The sequence below is a fragment of the Octopus bimaculoides genome, chromosome 12 (assembly GCF_046866305.1).
Source record: "Octopus bimaculoides isolate indiv1 chromosome 12, ASM4686630v1, whole genome shotgun sequence".
In the NCBI taxonomy this organism is placed as follows: Eukaryota; Metazoa; Mollusca; class Cephalopoda; order Octopoda; family Octopodidae; genus Octopus; species Octopus bimaculoides.
This window is the reverse complement of record NC_142939.1, coordinates 37,766,333-37,793,635: the sequence shown is the minus strand read 5'-3', so window position 1 is coordinate 37,793,635 and position 27,303 is coordinate 37,766,333. Positions and strand designations below refer to the sequence as shown.

The 27,303-nt window shown below is 39.0% G+C and overlaps 1 protein-coding gene across 14 annotated transcripts in view; it reads left to right on the top strand.

Annotated features, from left to right (window-relative positions):
- Positions 1-27,303, top strand: part of LOC106869551 (IQ domain-containing protein H) — a 637,089-nt gene that overhangs the window by 188,660 nt on the left and 421,126 nt on the right. For all 14 annotated transcript variants that reach the window (XM_089360920.1, XM_089360916.1, XM_052972131.2 and 11 more), the window contains one exon: positions 2,800-2,875. In XM_089360920.1, the coding sequence (XP_089217046.1) occupies positions 2,800-2,875 (76 nt within the window). The remainder of the gene's footprint in view (positions 1-2,799; positions 2,876-27,303) is intronic.

Sequence of the window (27,303 nt, the reverse complement as noted above, 5' to 3'; positions counted from 1 at the left end):
GCTAGATTACATAATGTCTGTGTAAGTAATATGTAAGTAAATAGTAAATAACCAATAACAGTTGTCACATAACATAATATTGTCTTCATTTCTTATTCATTTAATATAAATATATGTGTGTGTGTTTAAATATATATATATATATATATATATATAAATGAAACATTCAAACACTGAGATTTGAAATCAGATGTTACTACTGTTCATATCATCTGTGGATAAATTTTAAAATTGCTGATATCACCAGCAGTGACATAGGTGGACCGCAGGTGCAATAGCATTAAATAGTTATGAATTATAAATTTGCACAAAGCGTAATGATGCTTAACAAGCATCTACCTGCTAGAAATAAGAGCTATATATATATATATATATATATATATATATATATATATATATATATATATATATATATATATATATATATATATCAGATTGCGTAAAAAGTAAGCAATATTTTGAATCATGGAGAATTTGTACTGGATTTTTGCAGAGTTTTGAATTTTTTTTAAACATTTTTTTGCAATTGTCTGATAATACAGACATAGACTTGCCCAAATGCATCAACAAATTAATACTGATATTTTTTTCACCATTGTTACCATCATCTGAGATGGAACTGTCAAAGTGCAATATTTGAGCAATTTTCCTATTCAACTTTAAAACAGGATGTAAAGCAGCTGAAACTGCTTCCAATATCAACGAAACATTTAGTGAGGAAATACCAGTGAGTGGTCAGCTCAAAAATGGTTTAAACAATTTCCCAATGGAGATCTGAGCCTTGAAGATCTTGAGCGTAGTGGATGCCCATCTGTCATTGATGATGGTCAATTAAAGACCGTCATTGAGAAAGATCCATGTAAAACCACTCAAGAACTGGCAAAAGAACTTTAAGTTAGCCAGAAAACTGCCTGCAACCATTTGCATGCTATCAGAAAATCAACAAATGGGTACCATATGATTTGAATGAAAATCAGAAAATGTGCAGATATGAAATTTGCTCATTGCTTCTTCTCTGTAACCAGACCAATCCATTTCTCAACCATATTATAACTTGTGATGAAATGTGGATTCTGTACTATAATAAAAAAACGTTCTTTACAGTGGTTGGATCAGAATGAAGCACCAAAAATCTTCCCTACTACACCCGAACTCTTCAAAAAGAAGGTTATGGTGGCTGTTTAGTGGTGTACTGCTGGACTCATCCACTATAACTTCTTAAAATCTGGGAAAACCATTACTGCAGAAACATATTGCCATAAAATTGCCAAAATGAATGAAAAATTGCAACTTCCTCCGTCCCGGACTGGTCAGCAGAAGAGGGCCAATCATTCTTCATGACAATGCTCAACCACATGTTTCACAAATGATGCTCCAGAAGTTGAGGGAACTTGGCTACAAAGTTCTTCCCTGCCCAGCTTATTCCCCATACCTTTCTCCTACCGACTACCACTTTTTCAAGTACCTTGATGGTTTCCTTGCAAGAGGAGTTCAAAAATCAAACCGATGCTGAAAGTGCATTCAAAGAGTTCATCAACTCCAGAATTCCAGATTTTTATGTTACCAGAATAAACAAACTTGTGACTCATTGGTAAAAATGTGTTGATTGTAATAGTACTTACTTTGATGAATAAAATTTCTGCATTGTTGAAATATATTGTGATGAATTTTATGTTTCAAAACATTGCTTACTTTTTATTCAGCCTGATATATATATATATATATATATATATATATATAAGCAATGTTAATTCTCTAAATGAAGTATTAACAGTAACTGCACGATAAAGTGTAGTATATTGCCACTTAAGTGTGGTTGACCCCTAGGGGTGGATGTTACTGTTGCTTTTAGCCCCAGGAGGACATCTCCTCCAGCTGGCTTATTGACACACTACTGTGTCCTGTTTGCCAAGGGAAGTTATCCCTCCCATCATGATCTGTAGCACGAACGGACCTGGGTTTCAGGGTTATTTCCCTTCGTCTAAATGAGAATTAACATTGCTTGTTTTCACCTTTTCGATATCAGTGAAGAATTTCACTGGAAAAGTAGATATAAGATTGCCAAGATTTTGTCTCTCTCATCAAAGATCAGTGGCTATTGAACGCCGACGAAGGGAAATAACCCTGAAACCCGGGTTCGTTCGTGCTACAGATCATGATGGGAGGGATAACTTCCCTTGGCAAACAGGACACAGTAGTGTGTCGATAAGCCAGCTGGAGGAGATGTCCTCCTGGGGCTAAAAGCAACAGTAACATCCACCCCTAGGGGTCAGCCACACTTAAGTGGCAATATACTACACTATATATATATATATATATATATATATATATATATATATATATGTATATAAACACATGTATTTGTATATTTGTTTTGAAAGATTCCTGATGTGAAATCATGTGTTGAGACAGATATTGTTATATTTCAGGATGTTAATTTATTTTGCTAAATAAACACACGCACTATATACTTGTTCTTCATTTCAGCTTTATTATTGTTCTTATTTTAGTGTCCTTTGTCTGAAATCTTCTGTCACATATCCTGTGATCTTTTCAGCAACTTTCCATCTCTGGTGTCTCCTCCTCCTGTTCTGTTTAGTCCATTCTGTCTTTCTATAGAAGAGGTCACAGGTTGTGTGATGAGTGATTTCAGACAAAGGAGAATAAAATGAGAACAATAATAAAGCTGAAGTGAAGAACGAGTATATAGTGTGTGTGTTTATTTGGCAAAAAAAAAAAAGTGACCATCCTGAAATACAGCAATATATATATATAAAATTTATACATATATATTTTTAGGTTTATTGGTACTTCAGCTTCACGAGAAACTTTGCTTCCACAAAGACAATTTTCAAAATCTTCACCAGGGATAAAGGTTAGTTAGATACTTTGTCTTTATAGATTTCTTCTGAACAAGCAGTGAACAAATTTTGTAGAGGAAAGGGTATAGTTAACTGACTTAATCTCAAGGAGTTATTGATACTTATATTATTGATTCCAGATATATAAAAAGAACAAAAGTAATAATGATATTAAAAAATTAGATACTATGAAAGATTTAAACTAACCTGCTCATTTTACTAAAAATTAAAATTATATGGATCAGTTAAAAATTATATTGATCAATTAGTAATATTAAAAATTATATTGATCAGTTAGTAATATGAACATAAAGTGATAACTGGTTACAAGTTGAAGAAATCAAGTTCAATTTCTCTGTAAAATTGTGCTCATGAACATAACTTGATAATTTCTTAAGAATATTTAGCTAAAGAATATTTTGCTTTGTGGAAACTTAATAGTAATGTAGATGCTAGTATATTTGATGTAAGAATGTTAAAGTGATTAAAATTACAACCTTAACTAATTCTGGTAAGGACAGTAGGAAATAACCTTGAAATGTTAAATTATTTAAAGTAATCAAATATAGACTGCGATGGGGAGTCAGTCTGCTCATTAGCAGCATGGTAGCAGATCATGATATGTTTTAGTGTAATTAGATCCCCTCAATGAACTGTCAGTTTACCATTATTGCAGATTTTTATAATGACATGGTTTTTGCAAATACGCACTGAGTGTAAAATAATGAGTTGAGGAAAATGCCTATTACTTGTAGGTGCTTCTTTACTTAATATTGTAAGTCAACAAATGATAATTAAAATTACACCCTTGTTTATGTTAACGTTCTTGATGATTAATTCTGGTTAAAATAGGCCAGAGGGACTTCACCAAAATTTACGTCAAATATACTTCTGTCTTTTTTTCATGCAGCAGCCATCTCTGGGTATTTTACCGTAGTCATTCTTTTTACTATAATGACAATCTGTTTTCATTCCCAAGTCATTCTCAGGTCTCTGCACTAATAATTAGACAATCCTTTACTAATCAGGTTTGTGGATTGAAACATATTTGAAGTTGTTGCTAATTTACAAAAGATCAAATTCATCCCATATCTAATTTTAATGAATAAAAATTCAGTCATCACCCCTTAGCATTTTTTGTACTTGTATTAGTCATTTAAGATTATTGTTTTTATCCTTAAGCGTGTAATTTTAATTATTACCCCACTTCCAGCCACTTACACCCACCTACTCATAATGCAAGGTAACCATGTATCTCTTCTATTGCAAGATACCTGTATCTGTCCCTCTATCATATATCAACCACTAAAACCTGGCATAAAGCCATCACTACTCTCTCAAATACACTCCCACTTACATGTGATGGCTTTTCCCTTTTCCTTTCTTTATTTTGTCTTGCAAGTTATTTGGCAACCTCACAAGTGTCAGTGTCACAAAAATAGCACTAAGTACACACTGTAAAATGTTTGGTGATAGAAGGTTCTACGTCTGCTTTGGCATAGTTTCTACAACTGGATGTCCTTCCTGTGGTGTGATGGAGGAAAAAGACAGCAAGAAGCAAAAGGACAGAATGAAACGTTGGACCTTACCTTGTTGACCGCAGCGGAGTACACAATCGCTCTTGATCAAAACACGTCTTTCTTGTAACCTCTCTGTTTTCTGACTGACCCATGTGCTAGCCTTCGACCGCGTATGGCCGACTTCTGGTTTGACCCTTCCGGTCTGGCTTCACTTCTGTTTGCCTCATCCCTCTCCACCAACAACACACAGCTCATCACAGCCCATAACACCACACGCCCCCTTGATCTATAGATCATTCAATCGGGTTTCCCACTCAGTCCTCACTCTTGAACTACCTTAATTGGTTTCATAATCAGCCAACCAGGGAGGAGGGTGCTGCTCCCTCTGTGGTCGCCGTGCGACCCTGGGACTGGCCTGAGTTCCTGGCGTGCTGCCTTCATCATCTCGCCTACTGCTGCTGTCTTCATCATCCTGCCCACTACTGCTGGTTCCATCCTCTGAAGCACTGACAATCTTCCGCACATCCAAAACATGGCGTGGCATACCATTGACCGAGACGTTGTTCTTTGAATTGATGGAGGTTATAGTTCCTTTCTCCCATTGTGATGTGCACCGTGCATTTGGGGGTTTTACCCAAACTTCTTCCCCGATCTGCACGAAGGTGTGCTCTTCTTCTCCCCGGAGAATATTGCCCTGTGTGGCACCGACTCCTCAGCCTGTCCTGACCTGGGCGACATATTGTACCAAAATATGGCTTCGATTGGCGAAATGTGGCCCCTCTCTGCCATGGTCTTGATGGTACGATGATGCCTTTCCACCACTCCATTTCCACTTGGCCGGTATGCCGCCCTGAAGAAGCGGCTGGCCTGCCACCCGTCAAGCATTTCTTTCAGCACCTCCGAGCGAAATGCAGTGCCATTATCCAGCAGCAGCTCATCCACGGGGCCTCGTTCCAGGAATATCCCATTTAATACTCCCGTGATTTCCTCTGCAGTCCCCGTCTTCATCTCCCTCTATATGGCCATCCACCCCGGTCCGCAGTCAACCATTGAGAGGTACGTCCCCTGCCGGTAGTGTGTTACGTCCACTGCCAGTCGTTTCCAGTTGTGGTCCACTGGAATACTTCCCGCCTCATGTATGCCCGGAGCAGGGTCAATAGACTGGCACCTGTCACAGCTGCTAACCACTCTCTGCACGCTCCGCCTCATTACCTCGGAGTCGATTTTCCTGGCTAGGAACAATGTCCTGTCCACTCCCATGTGATGCATGGTATGCAGTCTGCTCAACTCTGAGTCACTCAGACAGCATACTGTAGCCACAGCCTGCTCCGCATCCTCTGGCACCTGCAACCAAGCTCGCTTTACCCTGGTTAGGATGTCTGCCCTGTTCTTTTCGGAAAGCACAAAAATTACACTCAGCTCCAGATCGAACTCAGCGGTTAGCTCACGCAATATTCCCAATCGGCGCTTTACCAGCATCTCCGCGGCCCCTTTGGTTTGCACCCTCCGCTCATTGGTGATGACTGCCGTCACCCAACCAAGCACAGTGGCCGAATCGGTTCTAATTTCGATGGTGCACAGCCCCCACTTCAAGGCCAGGTTCACCCCCTTCAGCACGGCATCCAACTCCGCCTCATTGATATGGTTGCAGTCATCCATCTTCCTGAGCCAGGCTGCATCTTCCACCACGGTGCCTCCCATTTCTAAGACAACCCCTATTGTGATGCTACTGGCGTCACATCAAACGATCCCACTCTTTGATTTGGGAACATACCAACTGCCCCTCACTGGATCCTCTGCTCTCACTCTGACCAAGACTTCCTGCATCATGTCGGTCGTTTTCTCCCCAACTCTGTCCTTCCATTTTGCTCCTTCGGCTTGTCTCTTGATGAAGCTACATGCTGTCCGGAGACATCCTGCAACCGGGTAGTGTCCCACCAGCTTCCCGCACACCGAGAACAATTCCTGTCTACTCACACTGGTGCCCAGTTTGGGGATCTCGTTCCCACGCCAAAACACCAACGCACCGGCCTTGTCTCTCCGTAGCTTGAGGCCCAGTGCAGCGCCTCCCTCCATGGCCTCTGGTGGCTTGGCGACCAGTCCGAAATTCTTCAGGTGGCCTATGACCTCCGTTGCTGGCATTATGGTTTCATCCACAGGGATGTCATCAATGTATGAATTGGTGGCCCTTTTTACTCTGTCCACCTTTCCCAGGATGGCCTTGAGAATTGTTGCCATAATTTTTGGCGCTGAATTTAGCCCAAACCCCAGCCTGGTCAAACAGTATGTCCGGCCCTTATACCTGACAAGCTGATGCTTCCACAGTCTCTCAGCCACATGCACCTGCAGGTATGCCGACTTCAAATCGACGATCGTGGAGGCCCCTGTCATCTGCCTCCATTCTCGCAAGGTGTCCCCGCAGACATCTGTGGCCTCACCACCCGTATGACATGATATGTGGTCATTCAGCTCTCGGAAGTCAAGCACTGGTCTGAACTTATGCTTCGTGGGCTGTACCACTGCCATCAGCGGCAGGACTCCGCTCTCTACTTCTTCCCAAGGGATCAATATGCCCTCCTTAATCCACCGCTCCACCTCCCCCTCGAACTCGCTTCTGGCATCTCCTTTCAAAGTATGCTGGTAGCAGCCCACTTTATTTTTTAACGTCGGGGGCTCTCTCCTCCAGTGCCACTCCACTGTCCACCTCTGGCCATCAAAGGCAGCACGAAAATCCTGGTCTTCAATGGTGTGCGCAGCATAGTTTTCTTCATGGTTCTCACCAATGCACGGCGTCGCCATACACGGTTTCCCCGCGACCCCGAAAGTCACACCGGCTTCGTTGACAGTGACACCTCCTAAACGGGTGATTGCATCCATCCCCATCACCACGTCAATCTCATCCACCAAGTGGCCAACTACAATTGCTTGCAGCGTCAGCTTTGTTCCCTGCACCTCAATCTGCACGTCAGTAATGCCTTCACAGCGTACCTCTCTTCCATCGACTGCCCTCACACTGCTTTCTCCACTCCACGTCTCTACCACTCCCGGAGTCATCAGGGTCGTTGTACAGCCTGTGTCCACGAGGGCACACAACATCTTCCCCTCCACCAGCACATCAACAACGGGTAGAAAAAAATGCGCCTTTACTGATCCAAAGGGATGACCACTGGCGCAGTAGTCTCCCTTAGACCGTTTCCCTGCAGACATTCGCTGGCTATATGTCCTGTTTCTCGACAACGGTAGCAAATGACCTCAGGCTTGGGTAACTTGCAGTCTCTCACCATGTGCGGGCCCTGACACCAGAAACACTGTCCTTTGAACGGTCGTACACGTTCCTTGTTCGACCCCTCTCCACTACTCCTTGGTCGGCTACCTTTTGCTGTTGCCGTTGCTGCCAACAGCGTCGATCTACAACACGAAGCTAACATGCGAGCCCTCGTTATTATATCTGCCATGGGCACGGCATTCACGTCCGGCAGTTTCTGCAATTCGACCGACATGTGGTCAGGAAAACCAGTCACAAACGCCAACTTTACTGTTTGATCCAGCGATTCTCCTTCGTACCCCGCCAGTCTAGCCAACCTCCTAAGTTCGTTGGCAAACACGTCGACCTGTTCGCCAGTCCACTTCGCTCTCCCCAGGTGAGCGTACGCCTCAAACATTCCTTCTGCGAAGGCCTCCATCAAGCGGATTTCTATTTTCTCCGCGCTAACTTGGTCCCTCTCTTCCATCTCTAAAAATAGCGCCAACGCCGGACCATCTAAGTACAGTGGTAGAAAGCTTGCCAAGTCACCTATCCCTTGGAGCTTTGCGACCGGCTTCATCTTTTTTAGCCACACGACCACGTCCGTGTTGCCGCAAAACAGTTTAATGATATTACTAGAAATCCGGACTACACTCATAATTTTTTTTTTTTTTCTTATGGGCCGAAATAGCTTGTGGTGTGATGGAGGAAAAAGACAACAAGAAGCAAAAGGACAGAATGAAACGTTGGACCTTACCTTGTCGACTGCAGTGGAGTACACAATCGCTCTTGATCAAAACACGTCTTTCTTGTAACCTCTCTGTTTTCTGACTGACCCACGTGCTAGCCTTCGACCGCGTGTGGCCGACTTCCGGTCTGACCCTTCCGGTCTGGCCCTTCCGGTCTGGCCCTTCCGGTCTGGCTTCACTTCTGTTTGCCTCATCCCTCTCCACCAACAACACACAGCTCATCACAGCCCATAACACCACACTTCCTAATGTCAACCACGTAATAGAGTGTACTGGGTGCTTTTTATGTGACACCAACACCAGTGAGGTCACCAAGCACTTGCTAGATAAAACACCTAAACTGAGCAGGGTATAGACTGGAGGAATAAGAAACTATGATAGAGGGAGGAGAGCAGGTGTCTTGCTGAAGAGGTGAATACATGGTTTGCTCATTTGGGAAGTGAGATAGAGAAAGATATATGAGGTTCAGGAATAACAAGAATATGACAGAATAGGATAGAAGAGCGGAAAAGGTGGATGTAAAGGAAAGCGCACTGAGTGAAAATAGTATGACAGATGATTAGAAATATGGAATGAGTTAGACACAGAGAATATCAGCTCAGTGTAGGAGGAAGTGAAAAAAATAAGGTGATGTAGACGATTGATGGAAGAGTGGGTGTGAGAAGACAAGTGAGTTGTTGGGGGAAACTTGAAAGAACCTCGATTCTGCTGAGATGGATGGGTCTTCTCAAGTACAGTATAATGCCATTCCTCTCTGACAGATTCAATATCTTGAGACCAGTCTTCACCACTTCATCCCATGTCTTCCTAGGTCTACCGCTTTCTTTCACATTTAGTGATCAGCATTTCTATATACAACTGTCCTTATCTGACTGCATCACCTGATCACACCAGCACAGTCTTCTCTCCTGCATACCACCACTGATATCTCTTACGCTCAATTTTTCTCTAAGCACATTTGTATTTTGTTGTACATGCACATTGACACTGTATATCCTTTGGAACATATTTGTTTAATAGTTTCTTTCAAGTCTTTGCATATCCTCTGCATTCACAGCTCATGTTTCACAGCATTGATGTTTGTACACTAGAACCATACAACTTGCCTTTCATACTGAGAGAGAGGCCTTTTGTTACAAACAGAAATAAAAGTTCTCTGAACTTTCTCCAGCTAATTTGTATTCTGGCAACTATACTTTCAGAGCATTCTCCTCCACTGCTGATTTGGTCACTGGAATAACAAAAACTATCTCCTACAACTAGGAAGCCTCCTGGGCATTTCAGAACATTTATTTCTCATGTGCTTTTATTTATTATTTATTGTTCCTGCACATCTGCCACAAACAAATCCTATTTTCTCTGTTAACCTTCCTGTGATTCCACTGCATGTGCTATGTGTTCATAGTTTGCACTGAGCACACTCTATGGAATTTCTACCTATACTTTGTCTACATATGGAACAGAGCCATTTACTTAACAGGGTTAGTGTTCTGTCTGTTCTGATTAGAACTTTAGTCTTTGCTAAGTTAAATTTAATGCCCTTTGATTCCAGGTTTTATTTCCATACTTGGAAATTTGATTCTAATTCTTCTACACTTTTAGTTATTAGAACAAGATCATCAGCATAGAGGAGTTTCCATGGGCAACCAATTTTAAATTCCTGTTATGGCCTGAAGGACTATGATAAACAAGAGGGAATTGATAACCAAACCCTGATGAACTTCTCCCCACACTCTAAATTTATTGCTGTACTCATTGGTAACTCTCACTTTCCTAATAGCATCCCTGTACATGGCTTGAATGGCTCTCACTAGCCATTCATCCACTTCTAGGTTTTGTAGTAACCACCAGATGAGGAATTGGGGCACCTAGTCAAAGGGTTTCATCAGATCAATGAATACTAATTTCAGTAGTTTACTTTTTGCTAAATACTTCTCTATAATGAAAGCATCAGCAGTGCTTCTCTCTGGCACAAAACCGAACTGCATCTCATCCTGGTTAACTCCTTTTCTTATTAACTGAGGTATGACTCTTTTAGTGACTTTCATAACCTGATCAGTAATTTGATACCTTTAGTAATTGCTTCTTTCTAAGGCATCTCCTTTACCCTTCTAATAGTTGACTATGATGCTGCTACACAGTCATTTCACTTGTAATTCCTGATGAACTAGGTTTTCATTTCCTTAATCACTATTTATAACTACAGTCAACATGAAGGGCTGGACTCCTGTTGGGTTCCCATTAGGAAAACTCTCTTTCTCATATATTTTGCACATTTGATAAACTTTCTTAATAGCACTTCCATGCTTCCTTCTTTTCAGAAGCATGCCGTCATTCTTCCACACACATTTCTATCCCTTATCTTGATTCTTTCTGGTACACTGCCTTGCAATCTGGAACACCTCATGTTGGTAAACCACTTCTTTTCTGCCTCTTCCCTTGCTAAATAGACCTGTCCCCGAGCTTCTAATCTAGCTATCAAGTAAAGATCTTTGCTGCCCCTGTTCTTCCAAACCTTCTAAACCTGCCCTTCATTTATCTACTTTTCTGTTTCACCACTATGTCACTCTTGGTCTGGCTGAAATTTTGCACCAACCACAAATTTGGTCTGTAGCCCTCAGATTTTCTCAAGAATTTCCAGTTGTCTCTTATGTTAAACACAAGTGGTGACATGGAGAGGAGCCTCTAGTAGACTTTTCACAGGCAGGAAACAGAGGTACAAACTCTTCTGTGTAAGTAGCAGTGAAGGTGTCTCTTATGTTATATATCTCTATCTCCTCCTTTTTTTTGTGTTTGGTTGTCTCTAAATCTCTGACTATTTGATGAATTCGTTTTCTTGCTCTGAGTCTGAAGTCTCTTATGACTAACAGATGTTGGGAAGTACATTCTTCTCTAGGAAAGGATTTTGCATTTACAAGTAACTGCCTATCCTGTTTTCTGGTGAGAATGTAGTCAATCTGACTTTTGCCTCCACTAGATTCATTGGTGATCAAGTGGCTGGTAGGTTTTCTGAAGTTAGTGTTGCAGATCAACAAGTCATTAGCAGCAGAGAACTCTAGCAGCCTTGTTTCGTCCTCATTTCTAGAACCAAAGTCATAGGACCTCTATGTACACTATAAAATCCATTGGAGTACTGCCTAACATGTTTGTTGAAATCACCAGCCACAATAATAAAGTCTTTGTCATCTATTGAGGTAATCTTCGGGACTCATAGGTGTGATCCTTCAGTTCATCCGTCAGCCCATCTTGTGGAGAATATGCTGAGATAAATGTTACTGTTATGTAATCTAATACTAATCTTAGCTTAACAATCCTGTCACACACTCTGACTATTTCAATCACACAATCTACTCATTTATTTGCTAAGAGTATGCCTATAAACCCAACACCTTCACTGCTACCTACCCAGAAGAGTTTGTACTTTTGTTTCTTGCCCATGAAAAGTCTAGTAGAGGCTCCTCTCCATCTCACCTTGTGTGTGCTGTGTACACAATGCACTCTAACATTTCAACAATCTCACTTGACTGGCCTTACATTGTGCCAGCATTCAATGTAGCATCCCTAAGGAAGCAGATTTTGGGAAAGTGAGTGGGTATTTAGGATACTGATTTAAGTTTTTGAAAAGGAGATGTTGTAAGCACTAGTGACCAGGTAATGATTCTTTCAACATATGAAAACAGCTATTTATTTCTCAATGATTTGCACATTTCTTTCAATCTTACCTCGAGCATCAATGGTCAGTATGTATACGACATGTTTGCAGGTATACATATACACATATCCCACTGTACACCTATGATAAACAAAAAATCTATATATACACACATATACCACCAAAGCCATCTATGTATGAACATATAGACATACACAAGCACACAATTCATACATGTGTTTTCTACATAGGTATACACTCACATGCTTATATATCCACCTCATACTTATGTACAACGTATTTAGACATGTGCACAAATACATCATAAATAAATAGAGGCACAGTGATTATTGAGGAGGTGACAAGAGGTGTGTGGGAGGGAAACAGGGATATAATAACAACTTTTCTTATAACTGTCCTAATAGTTATAAAAGTGTGTTGATAAGAATTTCTATGGTCAGTGGTGGGCAAGACATGTTACCTCGACTACCTCTTGTCCTACTACTCATGAACACTAATGTCCCAAATATTGTACTTATATGCACTTCTGCACACTATGCCAAACCGAAGTATCCACACACGTGCATGTTCATCAGTTGGAATGAAGAGGGCCATCTATGTCATCCTGATTGAAGGATAACTGATGACTTGTGCAGTAATTTTGTTTGAAGTTAAGAAGAATTGTGCACCATTAACCTCACTCTCTTGTCTGTGACCATTTTCAGTTCAGTAACAACACCAGATCAAAATGATGGAGATGGATGCAGTAGATGACCAAGATGTCTTACTTGCCTCATCTTGCTCTCAACAATGCATTTGTTACAACTGTCCTCTCTGTTGATCCATAAAGGTTTTTTCTGTAGAGTCTGCTGGATCGAGTCTTCACATGTATAGATAGGCAAGATCTAACTCACTGAGAGTTACGTATCTGTTGGATACCCTCACCTGGCTTAACCTGCTTGCTGAAGTGGTTTACCAAGATGTGGCTACCGTTGCATGTAAACAGCTACTTGAAGCCACAGATGAGAATTGGGTGCCTGGTGGAGACCAAAGCAGATGAACGAAAGAGTGTAACATGTTCTCCCATCAAAAGTGCTGTCTCTCCCTGACATCCCATACAATATGCACACACACATATATGCACACACACATACACACACACACATGCATGTACAAAAGCATGTCACATACACCCACACACCTACATATACATACACAGATATGCATATGCATACATGTGCGTTCATACATTGCTGAGATATGTAGGCATGCTTATTGATACATACTTACATGAACAAGTACCTACACATTATCATTTCAAACTGCATCCATTTTCTACTGTTACACTGCCTGCTAAACTTACTCAGTTGGCAGTCATAGTGAATGCGCAATACATTCCACAAGAAAGTGTACAATTACATACAATCTGTGTAATCATTCTGGGCATTGTGCATACTTGTTTGGAAGGCGTTTAAGCTGGTCATGCATACCGTTGTTCTTAGTACTGCTGTAATCAGGTACTGCATTAAAATGTTACAAGCACAGGTGGATGGGATGAGAAAAGGGTATTATGAAATTGTACTTGATGTATTAGAATCATATCATATGGCCTGTAGTATAGTAGCATACTTCTCTGTAGTTGAAGTATTTCCCAGTTAGGGAATACCTGAATATTATACTCTTTTGGTGTGTGCAATAAATTCTTATTTTGCTGTTTATTGGTTTTCAAATTTTAGGCACAAGGCCTGCAATTTTGTGGTAAGTGGGTAAGTCAGTTTACATTGACTCCAGTGCTTAACTGGTACTTTATTGATCCCAAAAGAATGAAAGACAAAGCTGACCTTGGCAGTATTTGAACACAGAATGTAAAGATAGATGAAATGCTGCTAAGCATTTTGCCTGGCATGCTAACAATTCTGCCTGCTGCTGCCTTTTTTTTGCTACATTTATTGAGAAGGTGTTTATTATTAGTTAAAGCAATCTCCAACCACTTTTAGGTACATAACACATAGAGATACCTACTATAAGCTGAATTGGTTGATGCTGATACATGCAATACAGTAAACCTTGCTTTTTGAACATTGTCTGATGAAATGAGCATAGATTACATGTAATATATTGTAATATTACATAATCATTATCTATGCTTATGATTTCTATTGTTGAAGCAATTATAATGAAGGAATAAATGTTATACCAATACCACTATTTTTAGACATACTATATTATACTCTATGACTAACAAATTTTCCTTAGAATTTTAGTTTGTTTGGAATGGTCTCCTTTAAGGAATACTGTTCCTTTTTATGCACTCTGTTAGCCAGTATTCACACGAGTGCTCAATGAGGAAACTACTTGGATTTCTGATTCCCTTTTATATATAAAGGGGATTCATATATGAAGTTATGCCTGCATCTAATGATTATATATATATATATATATATATATATATCATCATCATTATCATCATTGCTTAATGTCCGCCTAAGTGATGATGGTGACAATGATATATATATATATATATATATATATATATATATATATATATATATATATATATATAATTTATAGACACAGGCATGACTTTGTAAGGCAAGTACCTTTCAAAGATGGGAAAAAGTGGTCATCAAGCTGCTACAAATAATCGAACCTTTGTAGCAGCTTGACTCTAAGACTTATTCTTTGTAAGCCTAGTACTTATGGGGACGTAAACACACCAACATCAGTTGTCAAACAATGGTGAGAGGACAAGCACAGGCACACAAATACATACATATATACATATATATATATAAATAGATGTGTATATTTTCCCCTTGTTAACAATTAACACGGAAAAAATAGATAAATAGTTACCAGGGTAGCAAAAAAATCACACAAGTAAAAAGGTTCTAACTCCTTGTTTTTAAAGGTAGAAACTCCAGGTTTACGTGAAATATTTTGTATAATATATATAAATAAATAAATGGAGTTAAACACAGGTGTTATTCAAATTCTTTTACTTCCGACACATGTTTTGAAGATATCACTGGTATTATACCAAAGGAATAAAATGGTGTAAAACAATGTAATCTTTTCTTCAGGGAAATGAAATGAAACTCATCAATAAGACATTTTAACAGAATATGATGGATATGTATAGTGATATCACTGGTATTATTCCTTTGGAATAATACCAGTGATATCTTTGAAATGTGTCAGAAGTAAAAGAATTTGAATAACACCTGCGTTTAACTCCATTTATTTATTTATACATACATATATGTGTGTGTGTGTGTGTGTGTGTGTGTGTGTGTGCCATGTAGTTGGACTGAACCTAGAACCATGTGGTTTGGAAGCAAGTTTCTTACACAGCTGCACCTGTGCCTATGTGTGTGTGTATATATATATATACTTGTGTATATAAGATTGACCAGTAACCGGTCTGTCAATATGCTAGAAGAAGATCACTTAAAAAATTCTCAAATAAGGATTCAGCGGAGCAAAAACAGGCGGGCGAGACCAGTGAAAATTGTACATACCTCGATTATCTGCAGACTATAGTTTCAAAATCAATACTTCCAAATTAAAGTATGTATTTATCATCAGTACAGATTGCCGATATTCTTATAATCGAACAGAATCTCATGCTAGTTGTCTTCACCCAGTGAAAACGTGCACGTGATTCTATCCATTATAAAGATTAAAATTCAAAAGTTTTAGTTTTGGCGCGCTGAATCCGGGAAATATCTCTGCAGGAAATAATTTCTGCTTTGAATTTACCAACTTTGAGAAATGTGATTATGGTTAATTAACATAATATGGTAAAAATTCGATATTAATTAATATCAATTTAATACCAGGAAACTAGCACATTAAAAGAATCAGAAGGTTCAGGAAAAAATTTTTTTAGAGATCGATCTCTAAAAAAAATTTTTCCTGAACCTTCTGATTCTTTTAATGTGCTAGTTTCCTGGTATTAAATTGATATTAATTAATATCGAATTTTTACCATATTATGTTAATTAACTATATATATATATATATATATATATATATAAGATGTATAAAGAGAATGAATGGGAGGAAGAGAGCCTGCCGTATGTCGACCCAATAGAGGGACCAGCTATCCGAGTTGATAGTACCAGGGTAGATAAAGCAATTCAGAGTATGAAGACCGGGAAAGCCCCCGGCCCATCAGGAATCACTGCAGAGATGCTCAAAATATTTGGCAGTGTTGGCTATAGCCTAGTCACCCGTATTACGAACCAGGTGATACACGAAGGAGTCATACCCAATGACTGGTGTAGCAGCATCATAGTCACCTGCTACAAAGGTAAAGGTGACGCTTTAGATACAAATAATTACAGAGGCATCAAGCTGTTAGATCAGGTTATGAAAGTTACAGAGAGGGTCATAGCCCAACTAATTAGGGAGCGAATCAATTTAGATGAGATGCAGTTTGGGTTCGTGCCAGGTAAAAGCACTACTGATGCCTTATTTCTAGTGAGACAGCTGCAGGAGAAATACCTAGCTAAGGATAAACCTCTGTACCTGGCTTTCGTTGACATGGAGAAAGCCTTTGACAGGGTCCCCCGATCCCTTATCTGGTGGTCAATGAGGAAACTTGGGATAGAAGAATGGTTAGTGAGAGCTGTGCGAGCCATGTACAGAGATGCTGCCAGTAAGGTGAGGGTTGGAAATGAGTACAGTAATGAATTCCGGGTAGAGGTAGGGGTCCACCAAGGTTCCGTCCTCAGCCCCCTCTTATTTATCATAGTCCTCCAGGCAATCACAGAGGAATTCAAGACAGGTTGCCCCTGGGAGCTCCTCTATGCTGATGACCTTGCCCTAATTGCGGAGTCACTATCAGAACTAGAGGAGAAGTTTCAGGTGTGGAAGCAAGGTCTAGAATTGAAGGGCCTTAGAGTCAACCTAGCTAAAACCAAAATCCTAATAAGTAGGAAGGTAGATAAAACACAAACCCCTTCAGGTAGATGGCCCTGCTCAGTATGTAGAAAAGGAGTAGGTAGTAACTCTATAAGATGTACCCGGTGCAAGCTATGGACACATAAGAGGTGCAGCAACATCAAAGGCAGGTTAACTAGGAAGTTAGTTTTTGTTTGTGCCAGATGTTCAGGTGCAATAAAGACTGTAAACAAACAGGAAACAACTTCTATCTCATTCCAGGGTGAAAAACTAGAGGTAGTCGATAGCTTCCGCTATCTGGGAGACCAAGTTAGTAGTGGGGGTGGGTGCGCTGAAAGTGTAGCTGCTAGAATAAGAATAGCCTGGGCAAAGTTTAGAGAGCTCTTACCCCTGCTGGCGACAAAGGGACTCTCACTCAGAGTAAAAAGCAGACTGTATGACGCATGCGTACGAACAGCCATGCTACATGGCAGTGAAACATGGGCTGTAACTGCTGAGGACATACGTAAGCTCGCAAGGAATGAAGCCAGTATGCTCTGTTGGATGTGTAATGTCAATGTGAATACCCGTAAGAGTGTAAGTATCTTGAGAGAAAAGCTGAACATTAGAAGCATCAGTTGTGGTGTGCAAGAGAGACGATTGCGCTGGTATGGACATGTGGTGAGAATGGATGAGGATAGCTATGTGAAAAAGTGCCACACCCTAGCAGTTGAGGGAACCCGTGGAAGAGGTAGGCCCAGGAAGACCTGGGCTGAGGTGGTGAGGCAAGACCTTCATACATTGGGCCTCACTGAGGCGATGACTACTGACCGAGACCTTTGGAAATGTGCTGTGCGTGAGAAGACCCGGCAAGCCAAGTAAGATCGTTGCCAGTGCCCCTGGACTGGCTCTTGTGTGGGTGGCACATGAGATGCACCATTTTGAGCGTGGCCGTTGCCAGTACCGCCTGACTGGCTCCCGTAGGATTTTTGAGTGAGATCGTTGCCAGTGCCCCTGGACTGGCTTGTGCGGGTGGCACATAAAAGACACCATTTCGAGCGTGGCCGTTTTCGTGCGGGTGACACGTAAAAGCACCCACTACACTCTCTGAGTGGTTGGCGTGAGGAAGGGCATCCAGCTGTAGAAACTCTGCCAAATTAGATTGGAGCCTGGTGTTGCCATCCGGTTTCACCAGTCCTCAGTCAAATCGTCCAACCCATGCTAGCATGGAAAGCGGACGTTAAACCATAATGATGTTGATGATGATATATATATACTTGTGTATATAAGATTGACCAGTAACCGGTCTGTCAATATGCTAGAAGATCACTTAAAAAATTCTCAAATAAGGATTCAGCGGAGCAAAAACAGGCGGGCGAGACCAGTGAAAATTGTACATACCTCGATTATCTGCAGACTATAGTTTCAAAATCAATACTTCCAAATTAAAGTATCTATTTATCATCAGTACAGATTGCTGATATTCTTATAATCGAACAGAATCTCATGCTAGTTGTCTTCACCCAGTGAAAATGTGCACGTGATTCTATCCATTATAAAGATTAAAATTCAAAAGTTTTAGTTTTGGCGCGCTGAATCCGGAAAATATCTCTGCAGAAAATAATTTCTGCTTTGAATTTACCAACTTTGAGAAATGTGATTATGGTTAATTAACATAATATGGTAAAAATTCGATATTAATTAATATCAATTTAATACCAGGAAACTAGCACATTAAAAGAATCAGAAGGTTCAGGAAAAAATTTTTTTAGAGATCGATCTCGAAAATAATTTTTTCCTGAACCTTCTGATTCTTTTAATGTGCTAGTTTCCTGGTATTAAATTGATATTAATTAATATCGAATTTTTACCATATTATGTTAATTAACTATATATATATATATATATATATATATATATATATATATATATATATATATATAAGATGTATATATATATATATATATATATATATATATATAAATAAGTAACAAGGATGTCCAAGTATCAATGCATTATGGCCATTTCAAGCGGCTCCATTTACTCGATCAATGAAAATATTACACCAATTTGAAGGAAATCGCTCTCCTCAAAAGTAGATGACCATATAGATTTCCAATACCAAAGATAAAGCATTTTTAGCAAATTTAAATCAGTACTAGAAACCTAAATAATTACATTGTTTCCTTATGTTATATTTGTGGCAGAATGAATTTTGAGAATAATGCATATTTTATTAAGCCTACTATAATTTAGAGAGTAGCAGAGGAAAATAGTGGGGGTTAAGATGTAAGAGTGGTGAGATAGTTATTTATATTTATTTTAAATTTTATTTATAAGATTTTATGCAGCATATAGTCCATGACCATTTAGAATTAAATAAATTGGTGGTTGTCAGCTATGTTCCTGTTGAAGGAGATAAATTGATTAATGTCAGACAACCTCCCAAACCCTTATTTTACTGAAACTACATATCTAGCTTTATCTACATAAAAGGATATGTGAGAGAACGACTGGTGGGGAAGAGGTGATAACTAGAAGAAGGAAAGATAGGGGTGGCTAGTACTTATTTAGATTATCAAATAAAAGGGGAATAAACATAATAATTATAATTGGCCCTTTCATCCATGCAGATGGTCAATTTAGCTTAGAGGTCACTTAATCAAACATATCAGGGGCTCCTTTTCTTGCAGCTTCTTTTATGGCTGATTCTTCTTATGATTGAAGTGCAGCTTCTGTCACAGTACTTGTGTACCAAGAGGGTGGCTCGGCGCTCTGCATTTCTGTTGTTTTCTTTTCGCTGCTGACGCTTCTCAACTTGTTTGTTTCTGTAGCTGCTCTCTAGTGAAGCAATTCCTTCCTTGACCACAGTCCTCCATGTCTTCCATGGAATAAATATAGTGAAAAACAAAACAGGTAAAGATAAGCCCAAAAGGTGGGAATTAGAATTGAGGGATACGGGATGTAGTAATTCATAACTTAGCAAATTTATTATATTAAATTTAGAAAAGAATTTTTGATCAATATATAGGAAAAGGATAGAAATTGAACCGAAATCCAATAATGAGGTACTTTAATATATAACAAAAAAGTTCATAAGTCCTTTCCTAAGCATATTGTGGTCATGATAAAACTGTTCCACACTGAATTTATAAATGAAATAAATTATCATCTGAGTAGGAGTACATAGTATATATTAAATCAAAACAAGGCTTATTATCCTCATTACAAGTGGGTAAGTATAAGATATTGAACATATGGAATTGAATGTAAGGAGTAATTAAATTAGAGGTATGCTAAATGTATGATAGAGTATATGTGGAAGTAATAGCTAAACAAATATGGGCACATGTATTTATTGAATATTACATGATTAAAAGCTTTTGATTAATGAGAGACACAGAAGATAGAAGATACGAGAATGTTTATTGACTACTACAATTGTTTCAACCCATCTAGCATCAATCCCTCACAGGTGGATACTTAACAACTGGCTTAGCAATATCTGTCTGTGTAGATGTGTCTCTTCAGGTGATTTTGAAATTTTTTGCTGCTTTAGACAAATGTTTCCCAAAATCAAATAGATACCATGATAGTTTTCATAGACACACAGTGATGGTATTGTATGCTAACTCTATTAATCTAGAGCAGCATATGCACTGCATTAATAACAGTGTAGTGAACTAACTGTTGAATAACCCAGCTACTGGAACTATAACTCATGACAGGTGAACAACTTCCAGCTTGACAAATATTAGGTTGTCAAGAAAGTTCTTGCGATTTTTAACCTTTAAATTCAGATGCACACATCTTGGCTCAAACAAAACTTTATCAATCGAAATAAACACCATCAGAATCAACATACTTTTGCCAACGTGAAACAAATTTATTTATGCCAATAGTGTAAAAATCCTGCGTTCTGGTGGCGATGAAGTTGTTGAAGGCGTGTTTGGCATCGTCTTGGTTTTTGAAGAATTTCTCATGCAGGAGGTTGTCGAGATGCTTGAAAAAGTGGTAGTCAGTAGGCAAGAGGTCTGGTGAGTATGGCAGATGAGGCAGAGTTTCGTAGCCCAATTCATTCAACTTCTGCAGGGTCAGTTGTGCGATGTGTGGCCGAGTGTTGTTGTAGAGAAGAATCGGTCCTTTTCTATTGACCAATGCTGGCTGTTGTTGTTGGAGTTTCTTATGCATATCATCCTTTTGCTGACAGTACTTCTCTGCCGTAATGGTTTCGCCTGCATCCAAAAAGCTGTGATGGATGAGACTGGCCGTAGACCTCCAAACAATCACCATGACCTTCTTTTGGTGCAACTTTGGCTTCAGGAAGTGCCATGGAGCTTCATCAGCATCCAACCACTGAGCATCGCTGGTTGTCATGAAGAATCCACTTTTCATCGCAAGTCACAATCTGGTGAAGAAATGGGTTGCTCTTGTTGCCTAAAAGAAGGGAAGACGACACTTCAAAATGGCGTTTTTTGGGGGTTGTCATTCAATTCGCGCTGCACCCATTTCTCAAGTATTTTTGTTTTTCCAATCCTTTTCAAGTGGTTGGAAATTGTCTAATTCAGAAGCAAGCTCTCAAACAGTTGTACATGGATTGACTCCCACTAAGGCTCTTAGTTGATCGTTGTCAACATCCGATGGCCAACCACTACACTTATCATCTTCAAGACTCTTGTCACCACTACAAAATTTCTTGAACCACCATTGTGCTGTACATTCATTAGTGGTTCCTGGGCCAAACACATCGTTGATATTGCAAGCTTTTCCAGTAGCTTTTCTGCCTAGCTTGACCTGGAATAAGAAAATTGTGCAAATTTGCTTTTTGTCCATGTTGTATTCAACGTTCCAGAAAAAATGGCCTAATTATTCAAAAAGAAAAAGAGTAACATGCTTAGATAGAGTGAAGAACGTGCTTTAAAATGATATATAAAGTCAAAGTAATTTACTGAAAATTAATTTGAAAATATATCATTTAAAACCAAAATTAAAAATTCTGCAAGAACTTTCTTGACAACCTAATAGAAAAACAGCAAATATTTATATCAAAATACCAAAAAGGGAAACACTTGCTGCAACCACATTGCAACAGAAGCAATAATAGTGATATAGTCAACACAGTAACAGCATCAGAAAATGAAGTCAGAACTGCCACATATACAACTAAATCTAATAAATGCCCATCTAGAGAAAAATCAAAATGTGCATTTTTGTACCTCTGTATGAGTATGAACCTAAATGTATCATACACACAAGGGGAGGACCATATGTTTACATTGGGACAACAGCTGATTCATTCAAGAACCCTTACTGCAACCATGTCGCCAGCTTCAAGAAAATCAACAAGAGGCATTCAACATCTTTGGCTGATTTTGTGTGGTGACTTAAGGAAGATAAAATTAAATATGATTTAATTGGTCCATAATAAGGCATGAGCAACCATATAATATTTTTTCCAGGAGATGCAGACTCTGCTCCAAGGAATCCCTGTCTATGCTGTGGACCAACGTGAAGATCATTAATAGGATTTCTGAAAGACTGTCAAGATGCTTACATGCTTATAAATGCACTTTTGCACACTGCAGTGGGAATGAATTTAAGTAATCATTAACCAAATTGATAATCATAATTTACCTTAAGGTATGGATGAATTAAATTCAACTGTAACTTCCCCATTATTATAATACTAAGTAGCTATTTAATTCACTGTGTGAGCAAATGTGCACCAAACTATGCATGTGTGTATGCTTATATCTTCATGGAAGTTTGTATGAGCAAGTGTATGCGCACCATACAACATAAGCAAAGACATTTATACATCCATATCTGTTATATTTAATACCATTTTTGCTGTATTTTGCATCTGATATTTATTATTGATCTTCTATAAAAATGAAGCTGTATCCCTTAATTTGCTTCTGCACAAATTGAAAAGTTATCTTGCGGAATAGTCATTATTTTAATGCGATACATCTTGTAATCTCCTGAAGAGACACATCTACACCAACAGATACTCCTAAACCCATTGTTAAGCATCCCACCTGTGAGGGATCAATGCTAGATTAGTTGAAACAATTGTAGTGATCAATAAACATTCTCATATCTTCCATCTTTCAGCTCTCTCATTAACCAAATAACCAATGAACACTGTGAAAGTGAATGTACTTTACCAGTACCATATGATTTATTATCTAATATATATATATATATATATATATATATATATATATATATATATATATATGTATATATATGTGTATGTATATACATATATATATATATATATATATATATATATATATATATATATATATATATATATATAAAGCTGAAAATGTGTGTCTGTGTGAAGCCGTTTTAAAAGTTTATAGAAATCCACATTTTCCTCTTTTTCATAAAAATTTAAATCAATGAAATTTTCTCGATGCGAACTTTCCAGTGCAGTAATTAAATTTTTAAAATTCCGTTTACTTTGTGTGATTTAAGGGAAATTTGGCTGTTGTTTCTTGCAACTTTTGTATTTCTTCCCTTCTACCTGTACCGGCATTCTTACACATCGATCATGCGCTCAACATATAATATAGAGAGTAAGAGTAAAAGAGAGAGAGAGAGAGAAAAAGTGATACATACAAAGTCATAGATTAACTTTGTTTAAGACCTTTTCACTCTTCTTTCTTCTTCCTCTCTCCCATTTAATAGCTTTCTTCTATCCCTCTACCTTTTACATATTTTTTATAACATAGAAATGTAAAAACACACACAACCACACATATGTGATTCTTGACAACAACACACACATAAACACATCAACATTATAGATATAAGATTTAGTTTGTGTGTGTTTCTTATATAAACACACGCACGCATTGTTATTTTATAACTGTCTTCCGTTCTCCCTTCCTCCCTTTCTCTCTCTTCATTGCTCTCATTCTCTATTTCCCCCCCTCTCTCTCTCTTCCTCTCTCCCACTGAAACAAAAGAAAAATAGTGTAATAGATGGACTGACGATGTGTGACGATGTGAATGTTCCGAGTCCTCTCCCCACCCTGCTTTTCGCGAGAGTGCATTTTTTTCATATTCGTTCAGAGCAAGTCGTTTTACATCTATTACACTATTTTTCTTTTGTTTCTTGGCTCTGGTGAGGTGTTTCGGAATATTCACGATGTGAATATTCCGAGCCCTCTCCCCACCCCTCCCGTCGTGAGCGCGCATTTTTTTCTTCATACTCGTTGCTAGCAAGTTGTTTTACACCTTTGTTTCTTGGCTCTGGTGAGGCGTCTCTGAACATTCACATCCCAGCAAGTAGTTTTACACCTATTAGACTAATTTCTTTTATATTTGTCGCCGGGTCAAACGCTTTAGTTTGACCGACAGGACAACACATTGCAAAATCAGTGAACTTCATTAGAAATGTGGTAATTTTTTAGATTAACACCCGCACGATTTTCACTAGGGTGTTAGGGTTAGGGCTTGAGGGTCAGGGTTAGGGTTTTAGGGTTATGGTTAGGGTTAGGATTTAGGGTTAGGGTTAGGGTTAGGATCAGGGTTAGTGTTACTGTTACAGTTTTTAGGGTCAGGGTTAGGGTTTTAGGGTTAGAGTTTTAGGGTTAGGGTTAGGGTTTAGGGTTAGGGTTAGGGTTAGATAATTGTGCGGGTGTTAATCTGAAAAATTACCGAAATGTGAAAACTACCGACCCTGCCATCTGTTATAACTTTTGTTGTTCTGTTTAATATGTACATAGATTATGCCTTCAAAGAAGAGAGTTTGTTGGGAAAGAAAGCAACCGGTTTAAAAAGACAACAACAGACTGCAGCAATTCACCACATTCCAGAAGCTACTTTGAACATAATGCAAAATGGTGCATCAACATCTACTGCCCAATCTGATAGAATTCTGGCAGAACTGTGTAGCAACAGATCGCCAGCAATTGCTTCTTCAGAAATTGCCGTCTTAGCTCCTGCGAAAAGGAATTACTCTGCTATGTATAATCAGGGCAGTGCAAAAGTTGTTTTGCACAAGCATTTGTATAGCCAATTAGACGGATGGAATTTATGTACACTTAATAATGTTATGCAAAAGTTGTGTATCTGTGTGAAGCCTTTTTAAAAGTTTATAGAAATCCACATTTTCCACTTTTTCGTAAAAATTTTTACATTAATGGAATTTTTTCGATGTGAACTTTCCAGGGCAGTATTTAGATTTTTAAAATTCCGCTTACTTTGTGTGATTTAAGGGAGATTTGGCTGTTGTTTCTAGCAACTTTTATATTTCTTCCCTTCTACCTGTACCGGCGTTCTTACACATCGATCACGCACTCGACATATAATATAGAGAGTAAGAGTAAAAGTGAGTGAGTGAGTGAGAGAGAGAGAGAGAAAGAGAGAAAGTGATACATACAAAGTCATAGATTAAACTTTCCTCTTAGTATTTTTTACCTATTTTTCATAACATAGAAACGTAAAAATACACATAAACACATACACACATCAACATTATAGATATAAGATTTAGTTTGTGTGTTTCTTATATAAACATGCGCATGCATTGCTATTTTATAACTGTCTTCCGTTCTCCCTTCCTCTCTCTTCATTGCTCCCGTTCTCTATTCCTTTCTCCCCCTCTCTCTCCCTCTTCCCCTCTCCCTCTTCCCCTCTCCCTCTTCCTCTCTCCCTCTTCCTCTTCCTCTTCCTCTCTCCCTCTTCCTCTCTCTCTCTTCTCTCTCGCTCTCTCAAATGCAAACACGCGCGCATACACACAAGCATTCACTACAATATAACTCATGTTTATCAATGATTGGTAAATATACCACGATTTTCACTAGGGTGTTAGGGTTAGGGTTTTAGGGTCAGGGTTAGGGTTTAGTGTTAGGGTTATGGTTAGGGTTAGGATTAGGGTTAGTGTTATGGTTATGGTTTTAGGGTTAGGGTTAGGGTTTTAGGGTTAGGGTTTTAGGGTTAGGGTTTAGGGTTAGGGTTTAGGGTTAGGGTTAGTATTAGGGTTAGTGTTAGGGTTAGGATTAGGGTTAGGTTTAGGGTTTTCGGGTTAGGGTTGGGTAATCGTGCGGGTGTTAATCTGAAAAATTACAGAAATGTGAAAACTACTGACCCTGCCATCTATTAAAACTTTTGTTGTTCTGTTTAATATATACATAGATTATGCCTCCAAAGAAGAGAGTTTGTTGGGAAAAGAAAACAACCGGTTTAAAATGACAGCAACAGGCTGCAGCAGTTCACTACATTCCAGAAGCTACGTTGAACATAATGCAAAATGGTGCATCAACATCTTCTGCCCAATCTGATAGAATTCTGGCAGAACTGTGTAGCAACAGATCGCCAGCAATTGCTTCATCAGAAATTGCCATCCTAGCTCCTGTGAAAAGGGATTACCCTGCTATGTATAATCAGGGCAGCGCAAAAAGTTGTTTTGCACAAGCATTTGTATAGCCAATTAGACGGATGAAATTTACGTACACTTAATAATGTTACGCAAAACAGCCTTCAGACTTTCCCTATTAATTTCATCATCTTTTGAATTATGAACATATTTACATCATAAGGGTTTTTTCGTTGTAAGGTTTTCTTTTTTAGTTGATTTTCACCTAGCAAGACTTATTGTAGATGGCGTAATAAGTCACACCTGGACAACGTCGGGTTACACTGCTAGTGTATATATATATATATATATATATATATATATATATATATATGCAGATGCAGGTGACTGTGACTTAGTCACTCATACAGTGGATGACATACAAATACTTATGAATCGTATTTCTGCTTTTTGCAAGGCATTTGGACTCAGCATTAACTTGGACAAAACTGTTGTAATGTTTCAGCCTGCACCAGGAAATCCATATTTGGAATTAGGTATCTTGGTTGAAGCAACAATTCTGAAAGTGGTAGAAAAGTTTGTCTACCTGGGCAGAACACTCAGCCATTCTTGCTCCCTGGATGAGGAAATATATTTCAGGTTGCAGAGAGCAACTAATTCATTCTGGTCTCTTCAGTCTCGTGTCTGGTCCCAGCATGGCATCACAAAGCAAACAAAAATTGCTGTATACTGTGCATGTGTACTGACATCGCTCCTTGAGACATGGACCCTTTACAAACGTCATGTAAGGGCCCTTGAATGCTTTCATCAGAGATGTCTCAGACACATTTGGAATGTTGACTGGACATTAAAAACTCCAGACACACAGGTCCTGAGAACAGCTGATATATTGAGTAAGGACAGGGTACATTGGACTGGACACCTTATTAGAATGAAGGATAGCAGGATCCCTAAGCAGATCCTATATGGGGAACTTGTTAATGGAAAGAGACCACAGCAGAAACCAAGGCTACGATTTATGGAATGTGCCAAGTCTTCATTAAAGGCCTGTGATAT